At 33.9% G+C, this 26,306-nt stretch overlaps 1 protein-coding gene across 4 annotated transcripts in view; it reads left to right on the top strand.

The window, feature by feature from the left end:
- The first annotated feature begins 2,734 nt into the window (after positions 1-2,734).
- The window catches only part of NIPBL (Nipped-B homolog (Drosophila)), a 114,719-nt gene continuing 91,147 nt past the window's right edge, over positions 2,735-26,306 (top strand). For 2 of the 4 annotated variants that reach the window (XM_014544874.1, XM_005872582.2), the window contains exons 1-9: positions 2,739-2,821; positions 6,796-6,938; positions 8,764-8,929; positions 11,019-11,146; positions 13,207-13,306; positions 13,858-14,009; positions 18,532-18,692; positions 19,631-19,727; positions 21,348-21,974. In XM_014544874.1, the coding sequence (XP_014400360.1) occupies positions 6,875-6,938; positions 8,764-8,929; positions 11,019-11,146; positions 13,207-13,306; positions 13,858-14,009; positions 18,532-18,692; positions 19,631-19,727; positions 21,348-21,974 (1,495 nt within the window). In that variant the 5' untranslated portion in view covers positions 2,739-2,821; positions 6,796-6,874. Of the gene's footprint in view, positions 2,822-6,795; positions 6,939-8,763; positions 8,930-11,018; positions 11,147-13,206; positions 13,307-13,857; positions 14,010-18,531; positions 18,693-19,450; positions 19,539-19,630; positions 19,728-21,347; positions 21,975-26,306 lie in introns of those variants that run through there. The other 2 variants (XM_005872584.2, XM_014544875.1) reach the window with 2 other exon arrangements.

Raw genomic sequence — 26,306 nt, 5'->3', positions numbered from 1 at the left:
AAGTTTATCTTCCCTGAAAAGCTATCCCAATATTTTCTTTCACATTCATTAGCCATATTATTTAAGGATGATATTTGGTTCTTTTAAATTCTTTTGTGGGTTTTTAACCAATTACAGAAATAGAGCCTAAGGAAAACATAGGGTCTTAATTTATTTGGGCTGCTATAACAGAACACAATAGATTGGTTAGCATATAAACAACAGAAATTTATTTGTCACAGTTCTGAAGGCTGGGAAGTCTAAGGTCAGGATGCCACCAGATTTAGTGCTTTGAGAATCCACTTCCTGGTTCATAGATTGACCTCTGTCTTACTGTGTCTTCACATCGTGGAAGGGGCAAGGGAGTTGTCTGGAGTCTCTCTTATGAGGTCATTAATCCCATTCATGAGGGTTCCAGTCTAGGGACCTAATCACCTACTAAAGGCTCCCCCTCCAGATACCATCACATTGGGGATTAGGTTTCAACATTCGAATCGGGGGAAGAGGATCGTGGAACGTTCAGTCCATAGCATATGGTTATATGGTTAGTAGGAATAGATCTGAAAAAAAGAAAGTTTTAATTAATGCTGATCTTAGGATGAGACAATATTTTGCACACAATTGAAAAAGTTCCCTTATTTCTTAAAAAAAAACCCCACAACTTTATTATGGAAAGTTTTAAGTACGTGCAAAGTAAACAGAAGAATATAATGAATGTTTCATGCCCATGTCCCAGCTTTAACAGTAATCAACATGCTGTTGTTTTTATTTCACTATGCCTGCACCCACTCTCCAACCACTGCTTAATTATCATTATACTTTTACAGTTTTTTTGGATTTTGGTAATATTTACATATGATGAAAAAAACAAATTTTAGCTTTACAAGTTTGACAAATGAGTACACTTATATAACTAGTATCACTTTATGATATAGAACATTTTCTTCACACTAGAAAGTTTCTTTAGACCCCACCACCATCATAAAAGAACAAATTGATAATTGAACTTTTTCAAAATTTCAAAAGATATTAAGAAAATGAAAGGACAAGCAAAAGACTGGGATAAAATATTTGCAAAATACATATCTAATACAGAATTTTTATCTAAAACATATAATTCATTCTTTTAAAAATCAACAGGAAGATTGCCAGCCTCTGGGATATCAAAGTAAAGATGATGAGTAGACAGTTGGATATAGGAGTCTAGTGTACAGGGGAGACGTGAAAGTAGGGGATACAAATTTTTGAGTCGTCATCACATAGGTGCTATGTTAAAATCACGAGGTTGAATGAGATCAGTGACAGAGTGAGGACAGGAAGTTGAGAAAGATCCTAAATAGGATTCAGGAGTGGCCAGTGTTGTATGAGAAAAACACTAGGAGAATATGTGGTTCTGGAATTGTTTAAACAAGAGAGGGTGATGAACTGTGTTGAATGCTAGGTCAGATCAGATGAGAACTGAGGCTTGTACATTGGCATTCAGCAAATATAGATGCCATTACTAACCATGGCAAGACATCTGGTGAAATGAGCATAAAAACACATAGAGTGTAGTTTCAAAAGAAAGTAGAATTAGAGGTAAATATAGACAACTGAAGTAATTTTGCTGTGAAAGGAAGTAGAAAAATTAAGCGATTGTTGATGGGGGATATAGGATCAGGGTGTAAGGTTTTTGATTTTGTGTGTGTGTGGGGGGATTAGGTGAGTTATCAGCATGTAGATGTTTATATGCTGATTGGAATGATCCATTAAGAGGGAAAATTGATGATGCAGGAGAGAAGAGATTTGCTGGAATGATACTTTTGGTGGATTAAAGCAGAAAAGGGATCAGTAATACAGATTATGCATAAGTGATTATGATTTTTAAAAAATATCTTCTGTGTGTACTCTTTCTCAATTGCTTTTAAGTACTTTAATTATCATCTTAACCTGTTGAACTGAAAGATTTCCTATACTATTTGAAACATACTGTCTTTGTTCTCCAACTGAGTGGTTTTGAAGAATTCATTGTTCCTAGGGACAGTTACATGATGAGGATCAAAAATTAATAGTAGCCAGAGTTTCTTGAGAAGATTTTTAGGGCAGCCAAATTTCAAATAGCTAACAGAATCAACTGATGAGACTATTTCACATATGTTTATAATTTAATATTAACATAGAAGTCTTGGTGTATCCAGGCTTTTCTTATATTTTATATGTATCCCCAAAAAAGTTTCTCTGTCTATGTTTAAACAACAAAAATGACAGCCTGGCCAGAGTGGCTCAGTGATTGAGCGTTGACCTATGAATCAGGAGGTCACGGTTTGATTCCCGGTCAGGGCACATGCCCGGGTTTGCAGGCTCAATCCCCAGTGTGGGATGTGCAGGAGGCAGCCGATTAGTGCTTCTCTCCCTTCCTCTCTGAAATCAATAAAAATACATAATTTTAAAAATTACAAACTCAGGATCTGTTGCTTTCTATTGGTGTTGAATAACACAATTCAGAAGAATCTGGCCAAACTTTAATAGACCAGTAAAAAAAAAAAAAAAGAATTTAAAAATTTTACATTAGTTGAAAGTGTGCCCTCTTGTGGACTATTCAGTAATTTTACATAGAAGTGTTTTCCTCATATCTCAGATTCAATTATGTATCATCAAATATGTTATTTATGGTCAGAATTTAAGTCTGTATATAAATGTTATAGTTCTTTAAGATCTAACCTTCACTTAGAAAGAAATAAAATCTTCACTGATTTTGCATTTCTAATACCATTGCATAGGAAATGGTCTCATGGTATAAGATATAGTCTCAACCTTTATTAGGGGTTAGAGATGGGCTGTTTCTTCTGCAGTGGAAAAGAAGGTGTGAAAATATTTTCTGTGGGAGATGTAATAGGAACCCAAATAATTCATAGCAGCACTTGGAAATATCCTGAATGACCTCTCCGTAGAAAAGATTTTTTTAAAAATATATTTTATTGATTTTTTACAGAGAGGAGGGGAGAGGGATAGAGAGTTAGAAACATCGATGAGAGAGAAACATCGATCAGCTGCCTCCTGCACACCCCCTACTGGGGATGTGCCCACAACCAAGGTACACGCCCTTGACCGGAATCGAACCTGGGACCCTTGAGTCCGCAGGCCGACGCTCTATCCACTGAGCCAAACCAGTCAGGACAAAAAAGATTTTAATTTAAATCGAATTCCAAGGCTCAGGATTATTTTTTCCTGATGCAGCTTATATTTTTGTATATTTTGTTATGATTAGACATCATATAATTACTCTGTAGGCTTTTGCAAATCAATTTAACTAGTAATCAGCTGGGACCTTTTTAAGTAATGGGAACTTTTGTTAAAGTTGGTTTGTATAAAAATGTATGAAATATTTGCTAAGAACAAAGAAGAAAACTGATTATCCTATATAATAAAAGCTTAATATGTAAATTGACTGAATGGCAGAATGACAGTGGAACGACCGGTCACTATGACTGACAACCATACTTAATGCATTTTTTAAATCAAACAAGAATTGTTGTTTCCCTTCCTCCCTCACTTCCAGTTTTGAGTTGACATTTGAGTATTCAGATGCATCATGTCACTATGAAAAGCACAATCTTGTGTTTAGGTTTATTATTAATCTAGTAATTCATATGTGGTAACTAATTATGTAAATCATTTTTAATATAAAAATTCCAGCCTCAGGTTGGGTCTGCTTTATATGTTACCTGGGATTTAGGAAAACAGAATAAAGTTGGGTAGCCCACAATAGAACTCTCTTCAATATGTTTTTTTATGTGTGCCTATCCTCCCAATTAAATAATTAAACATGGTCACTTGTTACTTAACTGCTTGACTATGACAATTTATATGTACAACAGCGAGTCATGTGTGGCAACAAGGTGTTTTTCATGCTGTTCTGTACATAATTTTCTCACAACATCCCCCCACCCCATCAATTACTAAGCACAAATTGAAACTTTCTTATTAGCCTTACTTAGAAAAAATTCGTTGTGTTTTGGTGACCTCTATCAGGCTTTACATTCTGATTTCTTTCTATTTGCTTTTTTTTTGTTTTAGTGCATGGCACAATTGCTAAATATGTAGTTTTTAAAATATTTTTTTAGTGATGATTAAAGAATCAAATTAATAACTTCAAACACTAAAGTCCACAGTGAAACAAAAGGACAAATATTGGATAGCCAAGGATTCTTTTCTATACTATTTCCTTTGCCATTTCTTTTCAGTGGGCTTCTACTAGCAAATTTTGTATCAGTCATTCACCAAAGGAAAGCAGTGTTTTTTCCTTGGCCAGCTACTAGGGGAAAAAATCCTATATAATAAAAGAGAAACATGTAAATTGACCATCCCTTCGCTTGCTCACCAGCCAATCAGGAGTGAGTATACACATTAACCCAACAAAGATGGCAGGTTAATTTGCATACACAGGCACCGGGCGGAGAGCAGAGCGGGAGAGCCGGCATCTTGGGGGTCATGGCCCCCTCGGTTGTTCCCCCAAGGCACCGGGCGGAGAGCAGAGCAGGAGAGCCGGAGGCTTGGGGGGACGTGGCAGAGTGGGAAGCCGTGGGACGGAGACAGAGCAGAAAGGGAAAACCTAGAGTGTGGGGAGCACGAATGCTGGGGGGAATCATAGTTCTGGTGGCAGATGGATTTCCTAGACCAGTGATGGCGAACTTATGACACGTGTGTCAGAGGTGATACTCGAGCTCATTTTTTTGGTTGATTTTTCTTTGTTAAATGGCATTTAAATATATAAAATAAATATCAAAAATATAAGTCTTTGTTTTACTATGGTTGCAAATATAAAAAAATTTGTATATGTGACATGGCACCAGAGTTAAGTTAGGGTTTTTCAAAATGCTGACACGTTGAGCTCAAAAGGTTCGCCATCACTGTCCTAGACATTAGAGCAAAGTGAGCCTGGAGCAAGTTACTGTTGCGGTGGGGGATGGAGGGAAAGCAAAGGTGAGAGACATAAGTAAAATCAGAGTGTCTAGGAAATTAAAGGGAAGATATCCTAAAACTTCCAGGAAATCTCCACCGATGAAGCAAAGGGGGAAAAAAATGCCTCTATTATTCTGTGAGCAACAAACCAAACTGGGTTGGGGGTCTCAGACAGTTTGCTCATATGATTGCAAAGACAGACAGAAACTCCTGGATTGGAGAGGGCTCCCAGATTGGAGAGAGTGCAGGTCGGGCTGAGGGACCCACCCCAGGTGCATGAATCTTCATGCACCAGGCCCTTAGTGTGTTTATAAAGGTAATTAAATTACAAAGGGAAAAAAGAAATGATTATCAAAAGGACTGGGTGGCTGTTCCGCTCTAGAAGGAACTAAGTTGCCTTATGGATGGTGGTTCTGTGGATGCTTACTTTGTAACTCTGTTAAACGACACATATATGTTTTGTGAGCTTTTGTCAGTTTATCTTATATTTATAATAAAAGTGTTTGAGGATAAAGAAAATTCTTAATTTTAACTACCTGTATACCTCTACTTAAAAAAAGAAAAACTTACTTGCAAAGTAAGATGTATGAGTAAAAGTAGTTAGTAGTGTTATTTCACTGTTTTGAAGTTGACAACCCCCTAAAAAAGGGAAATCTTTAAACTGAAAATTACTATTCAGCTTTCCATTTTAGCACTATGTCTTAGTTGATGTGGAGTATACCTCTATTTGCTCATAAGTTTATATGTATTTAATTAAGGAATATCTTTGATAAATGTGCACTTATTAAAATGTCTTATATACTTCAAAAAGAAAGTTTTCACACAAATATTGTTAAAGGAAAGATAAATCTTCCAAAAACCACATGTTGAAATTAAGATGAGAAAAATTGGGGGTCATTGAACAGAATAATGGAAAGGGTGTTCAGAAATTTTATAAAATGTCTATACACACACACAGTAATATCATAGTAAAAACTGAATATTTGTCAACTAAGTCATTGTATAAGAATATTAAAATGTTAACAATACATGTCTTTCTTTGTCCTGCCTGTGTTTATATATTATGTGATTGATTGACTGATTGATAAGAAGCATGCAGCGATAGGAAGATAAGTACATGAGCATTAGGTAATTATACAAGAATGAAACAGACATGTTTCAACAAAATATCACAAAGGAATATATAATTATTTACAAAGAATGTTGGGCAATAAATGTTGTAAATTCGGAATAGATTGAGGTAAAATGGCTTTTGGCTGAATTTGTATGGGGTTTCATGAAATAGTGGGAACTTGCCATGGATCTTAAAGAATTATAAGAATTGGACTCAAGTATAAATGGACTACCTAGGTAGGGAGATATATTATGAAATAAATAACAATGAGGAACCACAAGGTGGATTCAAGGTAATTTTATCAGCTTGATTGGAGAGGATGGTTTATGAAGGAAAGTAGTGAGAAACATAGCTAGTAAGGTGAGTTGAGGCTAGATTTTAATGTTAATGATGTGCAAAGGAATTATAGTGCTTGTCAAAATTTAGTATCCTTGTCTAGTAATACAGTCTGCTGGTAACAGAGACTCTTGAAACAGATTGCTTGGGTTCTAATCTTTGCTCCACAAATTACTTTAAATTCCCTGTAAATTTTCTCAGTAAAATGCAGAAAATAATAGTACCTACCTTACTTGTTTGTTGGGAGGATTAAATAAGTTAATACATGCAAAGCACTTTGCAGTGCCTAACATAGTACATGAACTATGGCTGTGGTTACATAGGTTGAACAAACGAGAAAAGCAGAGAAATTTATATTTTATAAGCATTTCCCTAATAGTAATATATTTGGCATATTACAAATAATTGTATCTTTTTCATTTTAGTGTTTGGGAAATGGGAAGTAATGACAGCTGGCACCTGAACTAAGTATTTTTATCGGCAACACCATTCCAGAACTTCAGGATGAATGGGGATATGCCCCATGTCCCCATCACTACTCTTGCGGGGATTGCAAGTCTCACAGACCGTAAGTTTGGTTAATTTATCTAATTTATGTTCTATTCTGTGTTGACAATGATTTTTAGAGGGACTACACCAAAAATTATTTGTAACAAAAGAATTTTTTTTTAAGATTTTAGATTTTGAATGATAAACATCATTATTTCCTTAGATTTGTTGGCATACATATGAAAGTAACAAAACTTGTGTAGTCAGCTGCTAGTAGGTAAGATCTTACTTTGGACCCATTAGGAAGTGGTACTATGTGCTTCTTTGATGAGACCAAGCATTAAGAAAAATAAAAAATGAAGCATTGGTTTGCATATAAGAACTGATACAGACTTTTTAAAAAGCACTTAGAGAAATGGTAACTAAAACTGCCCTTCAAAGAAAATTGGATAGCCCAACAACCTAATTTTTAGTGATGGTTATTTTGGATATCATGCTCAGTATCCATCTCTTGGAGTTTGTCATAGATATCAACTGCCTATTTTACTCTGAACAGTTAAATTTAAAAGAACATTGTCATTCTTTTGAGATTTACGTAGTGTAACATTTTTTAGGGGCTTACTCTTTTGGTAAGCAACTGTAATTCTTTGTCCCTGGGTAATGGTGCAAAAAGCTACCCACAATATTAGTCCCTATGTCATCTTACCTGAATAAATGAAGAGAAAAAAATTATATGAGAAGGAAGGATAGAAGGTGAGAAGTTGACATACTTTTCTTTGTGTAACTTTATGCAAGGTTTAGGGCTTTATTATAAAGGAGCTATGAGAAAATTACTTCAAGAAATGTTTTTATCTGTGTTCAGTATTCCCCAAATAATATTTTTCTGTTAATTTCCAGCTGGATTTAGCAGGGGTAAGAGAGATAACAGAGTACAGCTTTGAGGTTAGGAAAGTAGCAGGCTAGTTTATGAGGTCTGAAGTAACAAGTAGTAGGTGGGTTTAGGATAACTCAGCTAAGAAAACTTAAAACTGTTTAGTTTATAACTTTGTTATAGGTAAGGCATAAACTCATACAGTCTGTTTGAGTGCAGAATCAAATATACTACCAGATATTTCTTTTTGTTTGTCTTCCCCATTATCTCAGCAAGACATAATTTGTTTCCTGGGTTTTTATTAATAAAAATCTTGTTAGTACCGATTGGACCTGAGCAGCATGATTGCTATACTATATAGGTGCTTAGAAATTAAGCCAAAAACAAAGTACTGTAAAACATTTATGTTCTTTTGTTTGCTGTTTAGAATAGAGTGAAGAGAGGAGAGAACTATTTAGGAATTTATAACTTAAAGCAAAAAACTTTAGATATTCTTCTACCTCCAGAGTCCTGTTCTATGAATGTTCTGCTAAAATGAACATTTATGTTTGTATTTACTTAAGCCGTTAAAAAGCATGTTACTTGTCTATCTGGTGAAGAGTAAGGTTTTGTTATTTGGTTTCTTTATGTGAGAGTACTAGTGATTCTGATAAATCTTACAAGCAAAAATAAATTAGATTCTCAATTTTTTGACGTTACTTAGTTTTTACCTTACCTTTTGTCTATTTATTTATTTATTTATTTAGTAAGTTAATAAAAATTTAAGGTAGGAAAAATCAATGCAAATATAAAGGAGCTAAGTTTTATTCTCAGTGGGTAGTATAATTTATATTTTCCCAAGTGATGTTTTAGGAGTTATGTAGAGTTAATTGGGGTTTGTTGAGGGAAAGGAGGCATGCCTTTTAATAATATTCACATTTAAAAAAATGTCATGTTGATATTTATAACATTTTTAATTCCAAAATATATATAAGCACTAAAATGACTTATTTCAGTAACTCAATTTCTAATAATCTGATTTTATTCCAAATAGTCCTGAACCAGCTGCCTCTTCCATCCCCTTTACCTGCTACAACTACAAAGAGCCTTCTTTTTAATGCACGAATAGCAGAAGAGGTGAATTGCCTTTTGGCCTGTAGGGATGATAATTTGGTTTCACAGCTTGTCCATACCCTCAACCAGGTATCAACAGATCACATGTAAGTACAATCTAAAATAAAGTGAAAAGTTTTGTTCTTAATAAGAGAATCAGTAATCCTGGTTTTGCTTATTTCAAAAAATTAGATATATAGTTTATTGTTAAAATATAAAATATCCAAGTGAGAATATAGCCTCTGTGATGAGATATTAATGAGATTTAAGTAGGCCATAGTTACTTTGAGACAGTAGTTATGACCCATTTAGTTCTATAAAGATCATTTCAATACTTTGTAATAATCTTGAGATATCAATCAAGATGGATCTGTGCAGAAGTCTAAAGTTGCTCTTGAAGGTATCTCCCTTTTTCTTGGTATTGTTAGAGTGGTTAGAATTCCCAATTACTAGGGACAGTACTGCTAGCTTTATTTGGAGTAGGCTTACATGTTTTTCATGGGAAGTATAAGAAGAACTCAAGACTAACTCCATGGAAGGCTACTACAGAATTAGGGACTAATTTTCCCAAGGATTTATTGTACAATCTGAACAAAGATGTGTGTTTTTACACAATAGACTATTAAAAATGATATAAACTTAAATTATATACTTATATAGACAATTTGGCACATAAGAATACTTGTTAAATTTTCCTTTTTATTGCAAAAGCAGTACGTACTTATATCTTAACAACGCAAAAGTGTATAAAAAGTTAAACCTCATCCTTATCCCACTGCACAGTGATACTCATGTATCTTTCCATCCTTTAATTTTTTTAATTTTTATTTTTAGATTTAAAGATTCATTATTTAGAGAAATGAGGATAAAGCACACGATAGTGGAAAGGTCTCTGCCATTACTAGTAGATACAGTACATACTTTAGGGCCAGTTTAAAATTTAGAGAAATGAGGATAAAGCACACGATAGTGGAAAGTCTCTGCCATTACTAGTAGATGCAGTACATACTTTAGGGCCAGTTTAAAACTGATAGCTCTGAGGTGAAATACTAAATATGAATTTGGCACTCAAGAAATTTAGCAATGTCTAAATACTACATCATTTGTTATACCTGTACATACTAAACATTTTTCACCAAATATTTTAAGGGATAAAGGGAAACAGTATAAACATAGTTACAATTTATTTTATGGAAAGCTACTTTAAGATTGCCCTTAGAAATTTGTTGAATCTAATCATTGGACACCATCTTCATAAATATTTTTTGTTAGATTTAATGAGTGGAACAGTGACATGCAGAATGTAAAATTTAAAATACTGAGTATATTTATCTTACATAGTTATGAATTTAATTTGTTACTCACTTTCAGGTTTATTGAAAATTGTGAATATGCTTAACCACTTGCTTTGGGGTTTTTTCTTCCTCATGACTTTGAGAAAACAATATAAGATGAAAAAATTACATAATCTCTGGGTCTTGTCTTAATTAATGTGGCAATAGTATTTAATTCAGAAGACATTCTCAAAATGACTGACTCATATTCAGATGTTATGGAGAAAATCTATTCCAACCCCAAATTCCAACTTCTGTACATAATTGTCACTTCTATACCTTATTATTATTTTGAATAGTTTATTTACTTATTTTACGTTTTCATTGATATCTTAGAAAGAGAGGAAGGGAGGGAGAGAGAAACACCGATCGATTGCTCTCCCCGCTATACACCCTGATCAGGGACCGAACGTGCAACCTGGGCATGTGCCCTGACTGGGAATCAAACCAGCAACCTTTTGGTGCAAGGGATGATGCTTAACCAACAGCCACTTCGGCCAGGGCTATTTTGAATAGTTTAGAATAGACTGTTCTCTGCTTTGAAAGTGATGTGAAAATCCTTAAACTCATAGTTTCATAAAGTATGTTTTGGGCTTTTTTTTTTTTTCTGTTTAAAATGGAATGAAAAAAAGGTTATCCTAAAGAACCCTCCTTTGTCATTTTTTATCATTCTGTTTCTTCCAGGAATAGCATCTTCAAAAATCCATCAAATTGTTAGACATACTTGTGTGATTTGTTTTTCTTGATTTTTGTCTCAGCCTTTTCTGAATTTCATTCGTGAATTGCTATCTAACTAATGTAGAATAGGAAATTCTTAACCAATCACTGTTTTAATTTTTGATATTTATTTTTTCAATGCCAGAGAGTTGAAAGATAATCTTGGCAGTGATGATCCAGAAGGCGACATACCAGTCTTGTTGCAGGCCGTCCTGGCAAGGAGTCCTAACGTTTTCAGGGAGAAAAGTATGCAGAACAAATATGTACAAAGTGGTGAGGTTCATAATAATTGAACTTTTGAGTATATTTTTTTATGGATCCATATCAGAACTTGTTTAACATGTAATACTTAAATTGAAGTGTCTTCTTTAACAAGCTAGCCTGTTACCTGTGAATGCTGTATTTATACCTTGAATCCAGCCAAGAAGCTAAATGGATGTTAATATTCTTACAGTTTAATATACAACTAAATTTCTTGAAAATTAGACCTAGTTTAAAGTGTATTTTGTTAGATATTTCAGAATGTATTAGTGTACTCAATCTAAGAGCTTTAGGAATTTGTTTTAGAAAATTGTATACTTGGTATGAAAGAAGTCTTTTCATTAATCAAACAATAAAAATATTTGCAGAGCTTTTCAACATGCAGTACATGTATAAATAATTATACCAGGTATTAGTTTCATTGTTGATGGTGATTACATTTATGGCTATGTAGTATTTGGTTTTATACTTCCGTTTCTTAGCAATGAAAAAATGGGTTTATGACAAGTTATTATTAAGGAAAAACCTATTTATAATAAACATTATAAAAGTCATAAAAATATGATGTCCAACAGAGGTACAATTTTTATGTACTCTAGGTGCACTTTGAATTAGAAGCATTGTTCCAGTCTGCAGCTTATTGAATTTGTCAAGCCCAAATACTTGCATGGCTCTTGAGACTAAAATAGTCAGAAGGCAATAGTTTAGACAACTCAAGAAGATTTAACTTAATTGATTAATCATATTCACGAATATTGCCAGATTTATTATTAAGCTATGGAACACATGATTTAGTATTGAATTTGAATTGGAAGAGAAAGCTCAAAAGTTGGAATTTAGCCTATAAACAAAGGAAAACACTTTAGTATTACTGGTAGACTTTGAGGTGATTTTGAGCCCTCATTTCACTCAACCACTGTCTTAGGCTAGAATCCCTTCTGTGGTATTCCTGGCAAATGAACACATAGCTTCTGTTTCAGTGTTTCTGGTGAAAGGCACTTTTCACATCAAAAGCAGGAAATGAAATTGGGGAATATAATGTGATGTTCGAAGCTTCCAAAAAGATAGGCTATGCATATCATTAAAAAGTTCAGGGTTAATGATAGATTTTATCTTTGATTTTCAAATGTCTAAATAACTGAGTTTTTCTTATCTCCTATATAACAAAGTGACATTTGTGTAACAATTGAAGGAACAGTGTCTAGCTTGAAAAAAAATTTGAGAATCTGAAAGCTACCCCTACATTTTCTCTCATTAATCAAATATTTATTTAATCTTTAATATGTGGCAAAGAACTATTGTGGAAGAAATAATAGGATCATTCTGCTCTGCATCAAAAGATTTTCAGATGGATTGCAGCAGCTAAAACTTCGGGCCCCTAAATAAAATACTTTAAAAAACCTAGGTCTGTTCTGTAATAAAAAAAATAATAATTAAAAAATTTTAAAAAAACCTACATCTGAATCATAATGAAACAAATAGTGTTGTGAAATTAAGCTCCTAAGGATGGGAGATATATATAATAAAGTAATCCATTTAATAGAAAACCACCCTAAGACCTATTGTAGAAGGAAGTGTGTAGTATTTGATCAGGGGTTAGGGTGACTCTTTTTTCTTTTTTTTTTTAAATTTCATATCATTCACTTTTTGTTTGTTTGTATTGATTTCAGAGAGAAAGGGAGAGGGAGAGATATAAACATCAATGATGAGAGAGAATCATTGATTGGCCGCCTCATGCACGCCCCACATTCAGGATCAAGCCCACAACCCAAGTATGTGCCCTTGCCCGGAATTGAACCTGGGACCTCGCAGTCCATAGGCCGGCGCTCTATCCACCAAACCAAACTGGCTAGGGCTAGAGTGACTTCTAAAAGTTCTTTTCAAATTCTAAGGCTAAATGATGGGACTTTAAGCAAGTAAAAATTTTTTAAATTTTTAAATTTAATCTGTTCTTAGATTAATTATATAGTAAAAGTATATTTATGTTTTTGAAAGAACAACTGATTTAAATCATTTAAAGGCTACTTCTAGAAGAAAATAATATGTTTACCATCTTTGTGTGTGTTGTTTAGGAATGATGATGTCTCAATATAAACTTTCTCAGAATTCCATGCACAGTAGTCCTGCATCTTCCAATTATCAACAAACCACTATCTCACATAGCCCCTCCAGGTAATTTATATAATGTTTTCTACGTTGAATGTGCTTGTGAATATACAGTGTATACATACATTTAGGTGATGGTGAATTGTATATAGTTAAGAAATTAAAATGCTTAGTCTTAAATATTAACCTATATGAACATTTGCCTTATGTTATAAGTGGAAATGCTGTAATATACTGATTGAAGTGGCTATCATTTTAGTAACTTGATTTCATTCAGACAAAATAATGTGTTAACGTAACCAGTGTGTTTTAGATAAATAAGAAAATTTATAGAGTTGAACTTGGGCAGCATGGCTTTATATACCTTAAACAGATGGATATTTTTATGCAAGTAATATAAATGAATTATCTCAATTTTTTCAAACTATTTATTGTAACTCCTGGATTATGATTTGTGAATGATTTTTGTATATCTGACTATTTTTCAAATTTTTTCTGTTTGCATAGGTTGTATTTTAGACAAATTAGAGTTTGGAAAATTATATGACAGTGAAATTTCAAGGAATAGCATGTTTATTTTATTTCCTTATATTGTTTATTTGGATTTTGGGTTTTAGCCGGTTTGTGCCACCACAGACAAGCTCTGGGAACAGATTTATGCCACAACAAAATAGCCCAGTGCCTAGTCCATATGCCCCACAAAGCCCTGCAGGATACATGCCATATTCCCATCCTTCAAGTTACACAACACATCCACAGATGCAGCAAGGTAAGAAAGTCAGTTGTTTATTTAGAGGGAATACCTGTTATTTCAAGCAAATTCATTTCTTTTGTAATTTTTAAAGCACAAACTAAACTATACTGTATACTTATTTATCAATAAATATTTTTCTTAAGATATGGCTTACATTATTTTTTAAAAATGTGTTACATTTATCATTTGGAAATTCATTTGGAAGATAAAAGGATCAGTGTCATTTTGACTCTCTGGGTTAGGGTTTTAATACAACTGAGTATATCTAGTTATGAAATTAGGAACTGCTTTTTAATTGGCCTTTTTACATGGCACTAAGCCAACGAAAATTTACATTTTAATTGATAAAGTATATATAGTGTGAAAATTTTACTATAAAGTAGATACAGTACAAAAAGAGGAAAATTAATAATCTTAGGTGCAAAAACTTCTGGGATTAGATTACTAGTTCTCTGTTGAAGGCAAATGTTGATAATATGATTTCTTTTTTTAAGATTATATTGCATTAGTATGTATGAAATGGCTACTAAGTGATTTCTAATTAGTATACATTTATTTGTACTTTTTTGGAGAAATTTTTTAAAGTGCAAAGATAAAACAGACATCTATGATTTCGTCCCCCATAATTAGCAGCAAATTTTTAACATTTGCAGTCATTAGTTCTATGTATATTCTTATTTTTTATTATGTATGAGGTCAAAATTTTCTTCATTTATTAACTCTCTAACTATAAGCTTTAAACTTAGTCATCTATCAAAACAGCCAACTTCTGATTTTCCAAAGTCATGTAATGAAATACTAGGTTGAAACTATTTTATACACCAACTCAAGGAAAAATTAGTAGGCAAATCAAACATTTGGAATAGATACCTTCAAATGTACAGAATTTAGTGTGAGTGCTGAACATAAGTATGTATCTATGTATGTATGTAGGCTCTTGATACTTGTGAAGTAGTATATTCTGGCACACGTAGGTATGAGGGACATTTTAAGTGTCATTAATAGGACACATTTGTTTCCCATGGAAATGTCCACATACACATAAGTATGTGTAGGAAGGAACATTGGTTTTTACTCTGAATACTGGTTGTTTTTTTTTTAGCAAGATGAAACCAACTTTTTTAGAAGAATAAGTTCAAATCACAAAATCAAGAGAATAATATAGTTTAAGGGCCTGTTCAGTTATGTATTGTTTCTTGGAAATTCTCAGACATTTCAGTAACTAAAAATGGAATTCAGAGAAAAGGCCCACTCAGATATTAAAATTATTATAAAGTAGAGGCCAAATGCACGAAATTCATGCAAGGGGCTCGGCCCTCGCAGCCGCAGCCATTGCCTCAGCCCTCGCAGCCCTGGCGTTGTCCGGAAGGTCATCCATACGGAGCCGTCCAGTCTAATTAGAATATTACGCTTTTATTATTATAAATAGGAAAATTTATTGTGGTAAGGAACAAATGGATAGATAAATGGAACAGGAAAGACTCCAGAATGAGGCAAATATATAAGGGAGTTTAGGGTACGTGCAAGGTAGCATTTACAACACTTTTTCAATTTTATATTATAAAAAATTTAACGCTGCAGAAAAGTTGAAAGATGAGCACAATGAACCCCCTCAAAAACAGGTATTATGAATTTTTGCCCTTAAATACATCTAAAAAGAACTATATAAACACCAACTGTAATCATTTACCCTAAAATTATTAAAAACAGTCTATTGTATCATCTAGTCTGCATTCAATTTTCATGACAATTTTCATTTCTACATGATAATTTTTTGTCATTCATAACCATTATCTTCTCCCCCCACCCCCTAAATCACCTAAGGATATTTTTATTGAATTTTATTTCTATTTTTATTTTTTTGAGAGAGAGGAGGGGGGAGGGAGAAAAAGAGAAGTGTTGATGTGAAAGAGAAAAATTGATCAGTTCCTCCTGTATGCTCCCCAACTGGGGATCGAAAATCTAAGAAAGTAAAGAGTTATGCCATCTTCCTTGATGGAAGAACTCAATAGGGTAAAGATTGGAATTTTTTTCAAATCTATAAATTTAATACCATACTAATAAAAATTCCAAGCAGGGTTTTTATGCAATCTAAGCTGCCTCTAAAAATTTATTTGAAAGAATAAAAATTCAAGAATAGGTAAGATAATTTTGTAATGGAATGAGATATAGCTTGATATAGTAGAAATCAAGATTTATTGTAATATTGGTCAAGGCATGTTAAAAGCAGAACATCTCAAAGTGCAATTTGATAAAGAGCTTAGGAACATACTCATGAACAAATGGAACTTAATACATATTGTATTATATCTTAATGGAGAAAGAATGGTATTTTACTAAATGATACTGAGGCAGTTATCCATATGGAAAAAGTAAAATTGGGATTCCTATCTCACACCACACATAGAACTAAATTTTATATGAATTAAAGACCTAAAAGTGAAAAAATAAAATTGTAAAGCTTTATAAATAAAATATAGGAAACTATATTTTTAAGATATATTAAGGAAGGATTCTGAATGGCCAACACCTATGAGAAGATGCTTGGCTTAACTGTTAATCAAGGATGCAGATGTAAGTGACAGAGTCATTTCTGATCCACAGATAGACAAATTGTTGGCAAGGATATAGAGCAGTAGGAACTGTCATATACTACCAGTGAACTACAAATGGGCATAAGTAATTTGGAAAGCTATTTGTTAATATTTGGTAGGATTTAAAAATGAATATATCTAGCCCTGGCCGGTGTGGCTCACTTGGTTGAGCATCATCCCATGCATCTAAAGGTTGCGGGTTCCATTCCCTGTCAGATCACATGCCCAGGTTGCAGGTTTCATCCCTGGTCAGGGTATGTACAGAAGGAAACCAATTGATGGTTCTCTCACATCGATATTTCTCTCTCCCTTCCTCTCCCTCTCCTCTCTCTCTCTTTGCCTTCTTTTCTATCTAAAATCAATAAAAACATTTTTTTTAAATGGACATATCCAGCAATTTCACTTCTTGATACATTTGTAAAAAACAAAAAAGGTATATACAAGAATATACATTACAGCATTATGACAACAAAAAGCAGTCTAAACATCTAACATACGAATGGATAAATTGCCTGGCCAGTATGGTTCAGTGGTTGAGTGTCAATCCATGAACCAGGAGGTCATGGTTCAATTCCCCGCCAGGGCAAGTGTCTGGGTTGCAGGCTCAATCCCTAGTAGGGGGCATGCAGGAGGCAGCCGATCAAAGATACTCTCTCATCATTGATGTTTCTGTCCTCTCCCTCTTCCTTCTTCTCTGAAATAAAAAATAAAGAATGGATAAATTATGTACATTATTCAGAATATATATAATATTTGAAAATAAATGAATTTAAAACTACATGTATAAAACTGGATAAATTTCAAAATATTGAATTTAAAAGCAGGTTACAGAAGTATATATACATATACCATTTATGTAAAGTCATAATGTGAAAAGCAATGTTAGATATTTAGGAATACATTCATAGCAAAGATGTAAAGAAATAGGTAGAGTGAACTCTGAAATATGTTACTTTTAGGACGGAAGGCAAAGGGAATAGAGAAGAATATGCTGATATATGGAGACCTTCAGCCATATCTAATGTTTTGCTTCTTTTCAAAAATACATTCATGTGCCACTTAACAGTGGGGATGCTTTCTGAGAAATGCACTATTAGGCCATTTCATCATTGGGTGTATTTACACAAACTTAGATTGTGTAGCCTACTATTTAAGCTACTTGGTATAGCCTATTGCTCCTAGGCTACAAAGCTGTACAGCATGTTACTGTACTGAATACTGTTGGCAATTATAACATGACGTGAGGCCCAATGCACAATTTCGTGCATGGGTGGGGTCCAGCCGGCCCGCCCCAATGGGTGCCTGGCCTGCGGGGGTGAGGCAATGCGAGAGGTTGGCCGACCCTGCCCCCGACCCTACCCCCGATGGGTGTGGGGGAGCCGATCTGGGGTGGAGCAGGCCAGGGGGAGGGACCGCGGGAGTTTGGGGGTGCCGATCGGGGACCCTACCTGGCTGGTTGGCCGCTGCAGTGCGCATCATAGTGACTGGTCATTCCAGTCATTTCATCGTTCCAGTCACGGCTTTTATATATATATATATAAATGATAAATATGGGTTTGTTTACACCAGCTTCACCACAAACATATAAGTAATGCTTTGCACTGCAACATTATGATGGCTACAATGTTACAACATCACTAGCTGATAGGAATTTTTCAGCTCTATTATATAATCTTATGGAACCATCATCATATATGCAGTCCTTTGTTGATTCAAACCTCCTTATGAGGTGCATGGCTGTAGATCTGAATTATATGATCAGGCTTAACTGTTAATCAAGGACACAGTTAAGATTTGATCAGGCTCTGAAGAGTTAGTACATGAGTGCTTGTTATATTATTCTCTGTAATTTATGTATGTTTAAAATATTTCTTGTGAACAGTTATTGTCCTCTAAGAATTTTAACAGTTTATAAAGCTTTCTTTTATTCTTATTAATTTCAGCATCGGTATCAAGTCCCATTGTTGCAGGTGGTTTGAGAAACATACATGATAATAAAGTATCTGGTCCGTTGTCTGGCAGTTCAGCTAATCATCATGGTGATAATCCTAGACATGGCTCAAGTGATGACTACCTACACATGGTGCACAGGCTAAGTAGTGACGTATGTAATATATTAGTTGTAATTAAGGTAATAAAGTAGTTCTAATATTTGTTTCATAACCTAGTACTTTAATTCCATAATTTTAAGGATAGCTTCTGTATTTCAAGGATTATGCTAGGTCTGAGAATCTGGCTATGAACAATATGGTTCCAGTGTGTAACCATAGAGCTTAGTCTAGAGCTGGGTTGGTAAACTGGCCAATAGTCTGACTCACAAACTAAAAATGGTTTTTACATTTTCAAAAAGTTTGAAAACAACAATAACAAAAAACATTATGTGACAGAAACTATATGTGGCCTAAAAACCTAAAGTATTTATTAATCTGTTTCTTTATAGAAAATATTAGCCAACTCCTGGTCTAGAGGTTTAGTTTCTTAATGAAGAAATATAATTTTATTTTTAAATGTATGCTCACACAAAAATGTTCTCTTATATGTTCACACTAATAAGAACCTTACTTATTAGTACTTAGATCTTTTTTCCCCTAAGACCTTTATAAAACTTTTTCCTTGGAATTTAATGTTACTTTGATTATATTAAAATATTCCACATTATGGAAATTTGTTTTGGTGGTATCACAAAAGTTACATGTATCTAAGGTAATACCAGAGGTGACAGTGGATGCTGCTCTCAAGAAATGTACATTCTGATAGGGTGTTCACAGCTCCTTTTGTAGAAATAGCAAACAAAAGTGGAGTGTACTAGTAATACCCGTTTTCTTATTCATTGCCATGCGTAGGCTGTTGATTCTTTTGGATACACTTTCAATTCTTCTAAGATATACCACGAAGAAAACAGGAAAGTGCAGAAGAATTATGCTTTTGAATTGGTACCAACACTTTACCTGTCAGTAATTTATGTCTTTTATTGGTTCTCTTTAAGATTTCTATAAAGCTTCTCCTATCATTCAAGATACAAATTTTATACTCTATTCTTAGGATGGAGATTCTTCAACATTGAGGAATGCTGCATCTTTTCCATTGAGGTCTCCACAGTCAGTATGCTCCCCTGCTGGAAGTGATGGAACTCCTAAAGGTATTATTTTAACTAAAATTTCTGTCAGCGTTTCATATTTCAAGTTAATTATAACAACTCAGACAGTGTAATTCAGAATACCAAAAACTATTCTCTTGTTTTTCATTTATTGGAGGAAAAAACCGAATCTGTTCTTACCCCCTATAAACTATTGAGAGTGTCTTTAGATATATACAGTATCATTCTCACTGGATTTTGAAAGGGTGAACTGGAGAACAAGATTTATATCCAGTAATCTTTACAAATCACAAATTTCTTACCTCACTTAAACATTTGAAATTATCCTTCAGCTTTCTCTATCCTCCCCATTTCAGCCACATACCCCACAAAAAAAACTTTATTTCACATTGAATCTGCCATTTTTCTCTTACTTCTTTCATGGATTTTTTTCTTAATTAGCTCCCCTCTCTGCTCTCTTATTTCTCAAAATTTCCATTATTAAACTTAATCTTTCACTGTACTTTTTTTCTTAACTATCTTACTCAATTTTGGCAACAGCATTGATTACTTTCCCTAACAGGATTCCCAAGTCAGATTTATGTATTATGGAAACCACTTAAATATTTATATACTTAAACAGTAAAATCTTAATTTAAGACAAGTCTAGGTTTAAGTTATTTTTATAAAGCACTTGCATCTTAACCAACTTTTATCATTTCCTATGGATTTTAAAACTTTTAATAAATATTCTCATGGCAAGAAATATATTGTATACATTATTCAGATATAATTATGCTTTCATTTCTCAAGTGTAACGATGTTATTTTCCCTCATCAGCTAGTTAACTAAAAGTTTTGCATTTGATTAGCATTTTAAAACCTCTTATATAGCATTTGTTAATTTAATGGTATCTGGACTGAAGATATTTTTATTGAGCCTTGAAATTTGTTAAACTTGCATAGTTTTCTAATAAGAAGCTAAAGAGAGAATGATGTTAAGTGGAGAGGCATAGAGAAGACCACATAAAAGCATGAATCGATACTTTACCAACGGTTTGTGAAGTTAATGAAGACTAATTATAATTTTCCCCACTTAATTTTCTTATGCAAGTAAGTATTCAATTGACTGTAGTCAGTAGGATTAATTTTTAATTTGACAAACTTACTTTTACTTCAGATATGTCCATTTTTTCTAGATGATCAGTGGAATAATAAAGATTATCAGACCAGAATATTTGTGTTATATTGTCTTTAGAAACAAGGAACTCATTTGTCATTTTCAAGCTAAGTATTTATATTTTACTGGCACAAAATTAGAAATAATACTGGCATGGAAAATGATAGCCATACTTGGATTGAAACCTGGATCATCTCCCAGCAAGCTAACAGACCATAGTGGGACAAGTCTTTAAGCTTTCTTTTTGTATTTTGTAAATAAGTAGCTTGGATTAGATAATTTCCTAATATTTTTTCTAGCATCACTCATAATTTACCAGAGGCCTGAAGCACGAAATTCGTGCAAGAGACTCGGCCCTCGCGGCCCCAGCTTCGACCGGAAGGTCGTTTGGCTGTCGGGTCTAATTAGCATATTATGCTTTTATTATAGATTATTTCTATCACAATATAAGAAAATGTAAAATTATCATAACTATTCATTCCTGCATGTTGAAATGTTTTCTAGGGTCAAGACCACCATTAATCCTACAATCTCAGCCTCTACCTTGTTCATCACCTCGAGATGTTCCACCAGATATCTTGCTAGATTCTCCAGAAAGAAAACAAAAGAAGCAAAAGAAAATGAAATTAGGCAAGGATGAAAAAGACCAGAATGAGAAAGCTGCAATGTATGATATCATTAGTTCTCCATCCAAGGACTCTACTAAACTTACATTAAGACTTTCTCGTGTAAGGTCTTCAGACATGGATCAGCAAGAGGATATGCTTTCTGGTATGGAAAATAGCAATGTTTCAGAAAATGATATTCCTTTTAATGTGCAGTACCCAGGACAGACTTCAAAAACACCCATTACTCCACAGGATGTAAACCGCCCACTAAATGCTGCTCAGTGTTTGTCGCAGCAAGAACAAACAGCATTCCTTCCAGCAAACCAAGTGCCTGTTTTACAACAGAACACTTCAGTTGCTACCAAACAGCCCCAGACTTCTGTGGTACAGAATCAGCAACAGGTATCACAACAGGGACCTATATACGATGAAGTGGAATTGGATGCATGGGCTGAAATTGAGCGAATAGAGAGAGAATCAGCTATTGAAAGGGAGCGCTTTTCAAAAGAAGTTCAAGATAAAGGTAAAATAAACTCATTACTACCACTTCTTACTCTGGGCAAATATAATGTCAAAAAAGTATTTTTAAGTTACTCTTACTTTCCTCATTATATTTTATAATTCTTTGTTTCTCTCTTCTATATTTTTATTACTAATACTCGTACCTCAAATTAACTTCTTAATTTCATTTTTATCTGAAACAACTGAGATTTGGTAATTATATAATACAGATCCATCACCTAATATGTACCAAGTGATTTTATTGGTGCTTGTCTACTAAAGCATTTTTATATCTCATGCATTGTTCACAAGTTAGGTTAATATAGTTTTGTATTTTCACCTTTTTTTATTTGCTAAAACAAGGTTAACTGCTATAGAATTATTTTGAATCAGTTACTTAAGAAAAGTTTGTATGTATGCTTATTATACAACTAGAGTCCCGATGCACAAAATTCATGCCAGGGGCTCAGCCCTTGAAGCAGCAGTGGCTTGCCATGGCCCTCGCAGCCCCGGCTTCATCCGGAAGGTCGTCTGGAAGGTCATTTGGCTGTCTGGTCTAATTAGCATATTACGCTTTTATTGTTATAGATTAGATGTTTTACGTGGTTTTTCTACCATCTCTTCATTATGTGACTTTTTTCTAATAAAAATTATGAAAAGAATTTTAAGTTAATATTAAATAAGAAACCTTCAGGATCAAAGATCTTTTGTTAGTAATTACAGATAAGTGTTCCCTTTTGTCTGACTAGTATATTAGGATGGAGTTTCAAGACACATGTTCTATGAGTTTGTGGACTTTTTTTTACTGCTTACTAAATAATTGTAATCAAATGAAAGCTCCCTATTCAGTTCTTGATTATTTTAAGAGACAGAAGTTAGTAATAAAATTTATGTACTTGCTGTCTTTACAGGTCAGCATATAAATACCTGATTATCCAAACCAAAGCATACTTTATGATTTACTTTTATAGTTAAACTAGAGGCCCAGTGCATGAAATTCATGCATGGGTAGGGTCCCCAGGCGATCAGGGCCAATCTGTGGGATGACCAGCAGGGTGATCAGGGTCCCCACTCGCACCTGCCTTGGCCTGGCACCGTGCACTCACCAGCCCCACCCCCCACCACCGCCAGTCAACTCCCTCTGCGGTTTGACTGGTGGGGCAATCAGGGGCCCACACTCCTACCCACCTTGGCTGGTCTGGCAGTGCCTGCTCACTGGCCCTGCCTCCCACCACCACCGCTGCTGGTCGGGGCCTGCGGGCTGGGGTCAGCTCCTGCGTTGAGCATCTGCCCCCCGGTGGTCAGTGCACGTCATAGCAACCGGTCATTCTGCCGTTTGGTCTATTTGCATATTAGGGTTTTATATAGATAGATATTCTAGATAGATAAGATTATATTTTCTCAGTAATTATAAAATAAAACTTAATGTTGAGGAGAACTCATTTTTAGATACGATTTTGTTCATATGTGACAGGATTATTTCTAGATAATTGTGTTCCTATACTAAGAAACATACTGAAGATTTGTATTATATTTCCTATCATGATGGCTTTTTAAAATTTTATTGCAAAAATAAACTGTATTAACTGTTGTATTATAATGTTTTCTAAATATAGAAATCACAGGAGTCAGTGCAAGAGATTGCTAGAAATTTTCATTTTATTGACTAGGGAACTGGAATGATTTTTTTAAAAAATAGTAAATCATTAATGTTAAAGATGAAATAAAAGTGTTTGCTTGTACTTCCCCTTTGTTTAGTGGTATGGGGTTCAGGAAATAAATATACTATGGGGTTTCCAAAATATATCTCCTGTAGCCTCTTATAAAAGTATATGCATGCCAAATGAAGAGAGTAGTAGTATTTAGCTTCTCTTGATTATATCAACATAGTCCAAAGTCCTGAATTCTATGACAGTTTTTCAGAAAACAAAATTGTAATTTCTTGACCAAGAATTAATTATTAATTCTTGAGGACTGAATTCTTTTGTACAACATTTTATTTAATGGGTATTTTTGGAAAATTGAGTATAATTTTTCAAATGATTTTTTAAAATTGTTCGTAGGAACAAAAACAGGAAATGGTGAACTTCTGGTTGCTGTGTTTTACCTTTCATGAACTTTTATTGTATCCTATTTGTTGAAGCCAAAGTTTTTACATATAAAATTTGAATGAAGCTATGGAGAGTAAATAGGGCTAATTGACTTTTAGCAAACTTATTTTAGACCATTAACTTACCTTAGGGAGAGAATAACAAAAGCAATAAACAGCATACTGTTCTTTCAAAAACTTTTATAATATGTATTTTAGGTTTTTTTTTATATTTCTTTATTGATTTCAGAGAGGAAGGGAGAAGGAGAGAGAGATAGAAACATCAACGATGAGAGAGAATCATTGATCGGCTGCCTCCTGCACGCCCCACACTGGGGATTGAGCCAGCAACCCAGGCATGTGCCTTTGGCCAGAACCGAACCTGGGACCCTTCAGTCCTCAGGCTGACGCCCTTTCCACTGAGCCAAGCCTGCTAGGGCTGTATTTTACTTTTAAATATCTGATTAACTTATAGCAAATATAATTGAAAAGTTAAAGGAGCAGAGTTGACTTAGAATTTTGAGCTCTGTAAGTTGAGTTACAGAGGTATCTGGTGTTATAGGATTAAAAGCAAAAATGTTTATTAGAGCTATCTGATTTTTAATTTGCTTTAGATGAATTTAATATGTATGTTTTCCGAAATTGGTTATGCTAATTTTGATGACCTCATATTAGTGCTGACATTTCTAACTTGCTTTCTGAAAGCCATGTTCTCATTATTTCTTGGCTTTATTTGAAAACCTTTGGAATTTAGATACTACCTAGCACCTTTGATTTGAACCATGTCATTTTGTATTCAGTTTCTGCGTTGTGTGATGGGATAGTGTTTTATATATAAGCAAGTTATCTTGAGATTTTGGAAAATTAAATGTTTGGTATGTTGCTGCACAATTGCAAATGAGATCATAAATAAAAGCAAAATTTTCTGAAGTGGTTGGTTTTAGTCAGCCCTTGAGAGATGAAATACTTCTTGAAATGAATTTATCACTAGTAACCACTACATTATAGGACTAAATCATAAAATTGCTATTTACTATATTCTAAAGTTGGACATTGAGAACTTTTTTATAACTATTGTATTGGTGGTGGTAAGGAGCAAAAAGAAAAAAACTACTTTGGTCTACTGAGAGCTCTACTTTAGGTTCTGAACTTGTTTCTATTATATTCGTTTGTTACGAGAGAAGCATTCACTTCAATAGACCAGAAATATAAAAATCTGTATCTTGTAATATTAGAAATATGATTTGATACTTGTGAAATTTGAGAAGAGGAATAAAGTACTCTGAAGAAATATTCACCTAGTATGTGGTAGAACCTAATACCACACATGTCTTCTGTTCCACACATAAGAGACACTTTTCTGGCTGCTGGATATTTATTTCCCTTTGTCCTGTTCTCTCATATGGATAGTCTTATATACACTGATAGGTTAACTCTCTGTAAGTTAATATTTTCTAGTATTCTTAAAGGACCCTTTTCTCAATCTTCTACTCATATGTTAACATCTGTAATTACATAAATTAAATTTTAAAGACTATTCATCTTTGCTTCTGGAATAACCTACCATAGACATTAATATCTCCTTCATGTGCTGAAAATTCCTGCTTTCTTTTGTCAAAGAGGGGTTTCTTTGTTTATCTTTGCCTAATTTCATCTTTTCCCAAGGTCCACTTTCCATGTTAGCAAGTATAAGGAATGGCCTAGCTATACTAATTTTTTTTTATCATATTACAATATTCTTGCACTGTGACCCTCATAAGAAGTAAATTACTACCTACTGTCATTTGAAATAAGAGACTGGGATTTTGAATATGAATAGGGCAATTAACCACTGTTAATTGTACTGTGGTTTAGGGGTGCATGTTTTCATTTTTCATAATGGGCTACTATGTGTATAATTGTTGTGATTCCTAACTTAAGTGTTTTTAGTTATCACATGCAGTAGATTTAAGCAAGTGTTATACTTTGTTTCTTATAAGCATAATAATCTGGATCTTATTTTCAGAATATTAGCATCTGGATGACAAGTGATGTTGGTTTAAGCATTTTCTTCAGGATTATATACATTCTGATAGCTAATCTTATGGTTCCCAATGCTAAATAGGACTTAAAGATAAACAGTGTCCCAAATATTAAAATTATTCTTCATAGAGATGGTTTTCCATCACTAGATGAAGGTTATGATGTAATGAAGAGTAATGACAAAAGTGACCTATGCAGATTCAGAGCCACTTTACAGGAACAAGTTCATGTTGGAACTGAATT

This window comes from Myotis brandtii, unplaced genomic scaffold (genome assembly GCF_000412655.1).
Source record: "Myotis brandtii unplaced genomic scaffold, ASM41265v1 scaffold384, whole genome shotgun sequence".
Taxonomy (NCBI): domain Eukaryota; kingdom Metazoa; phylum Chordata; class Mammalia; order Chiroptera; family Vespertilionidae; genus Myotis; species Myotis brandtii.
The sequence above is the reverse complement of the archived record's forward strand: the minus strand, read 5'-3'. Positions and strand labels throughout refer to the sequence as shown.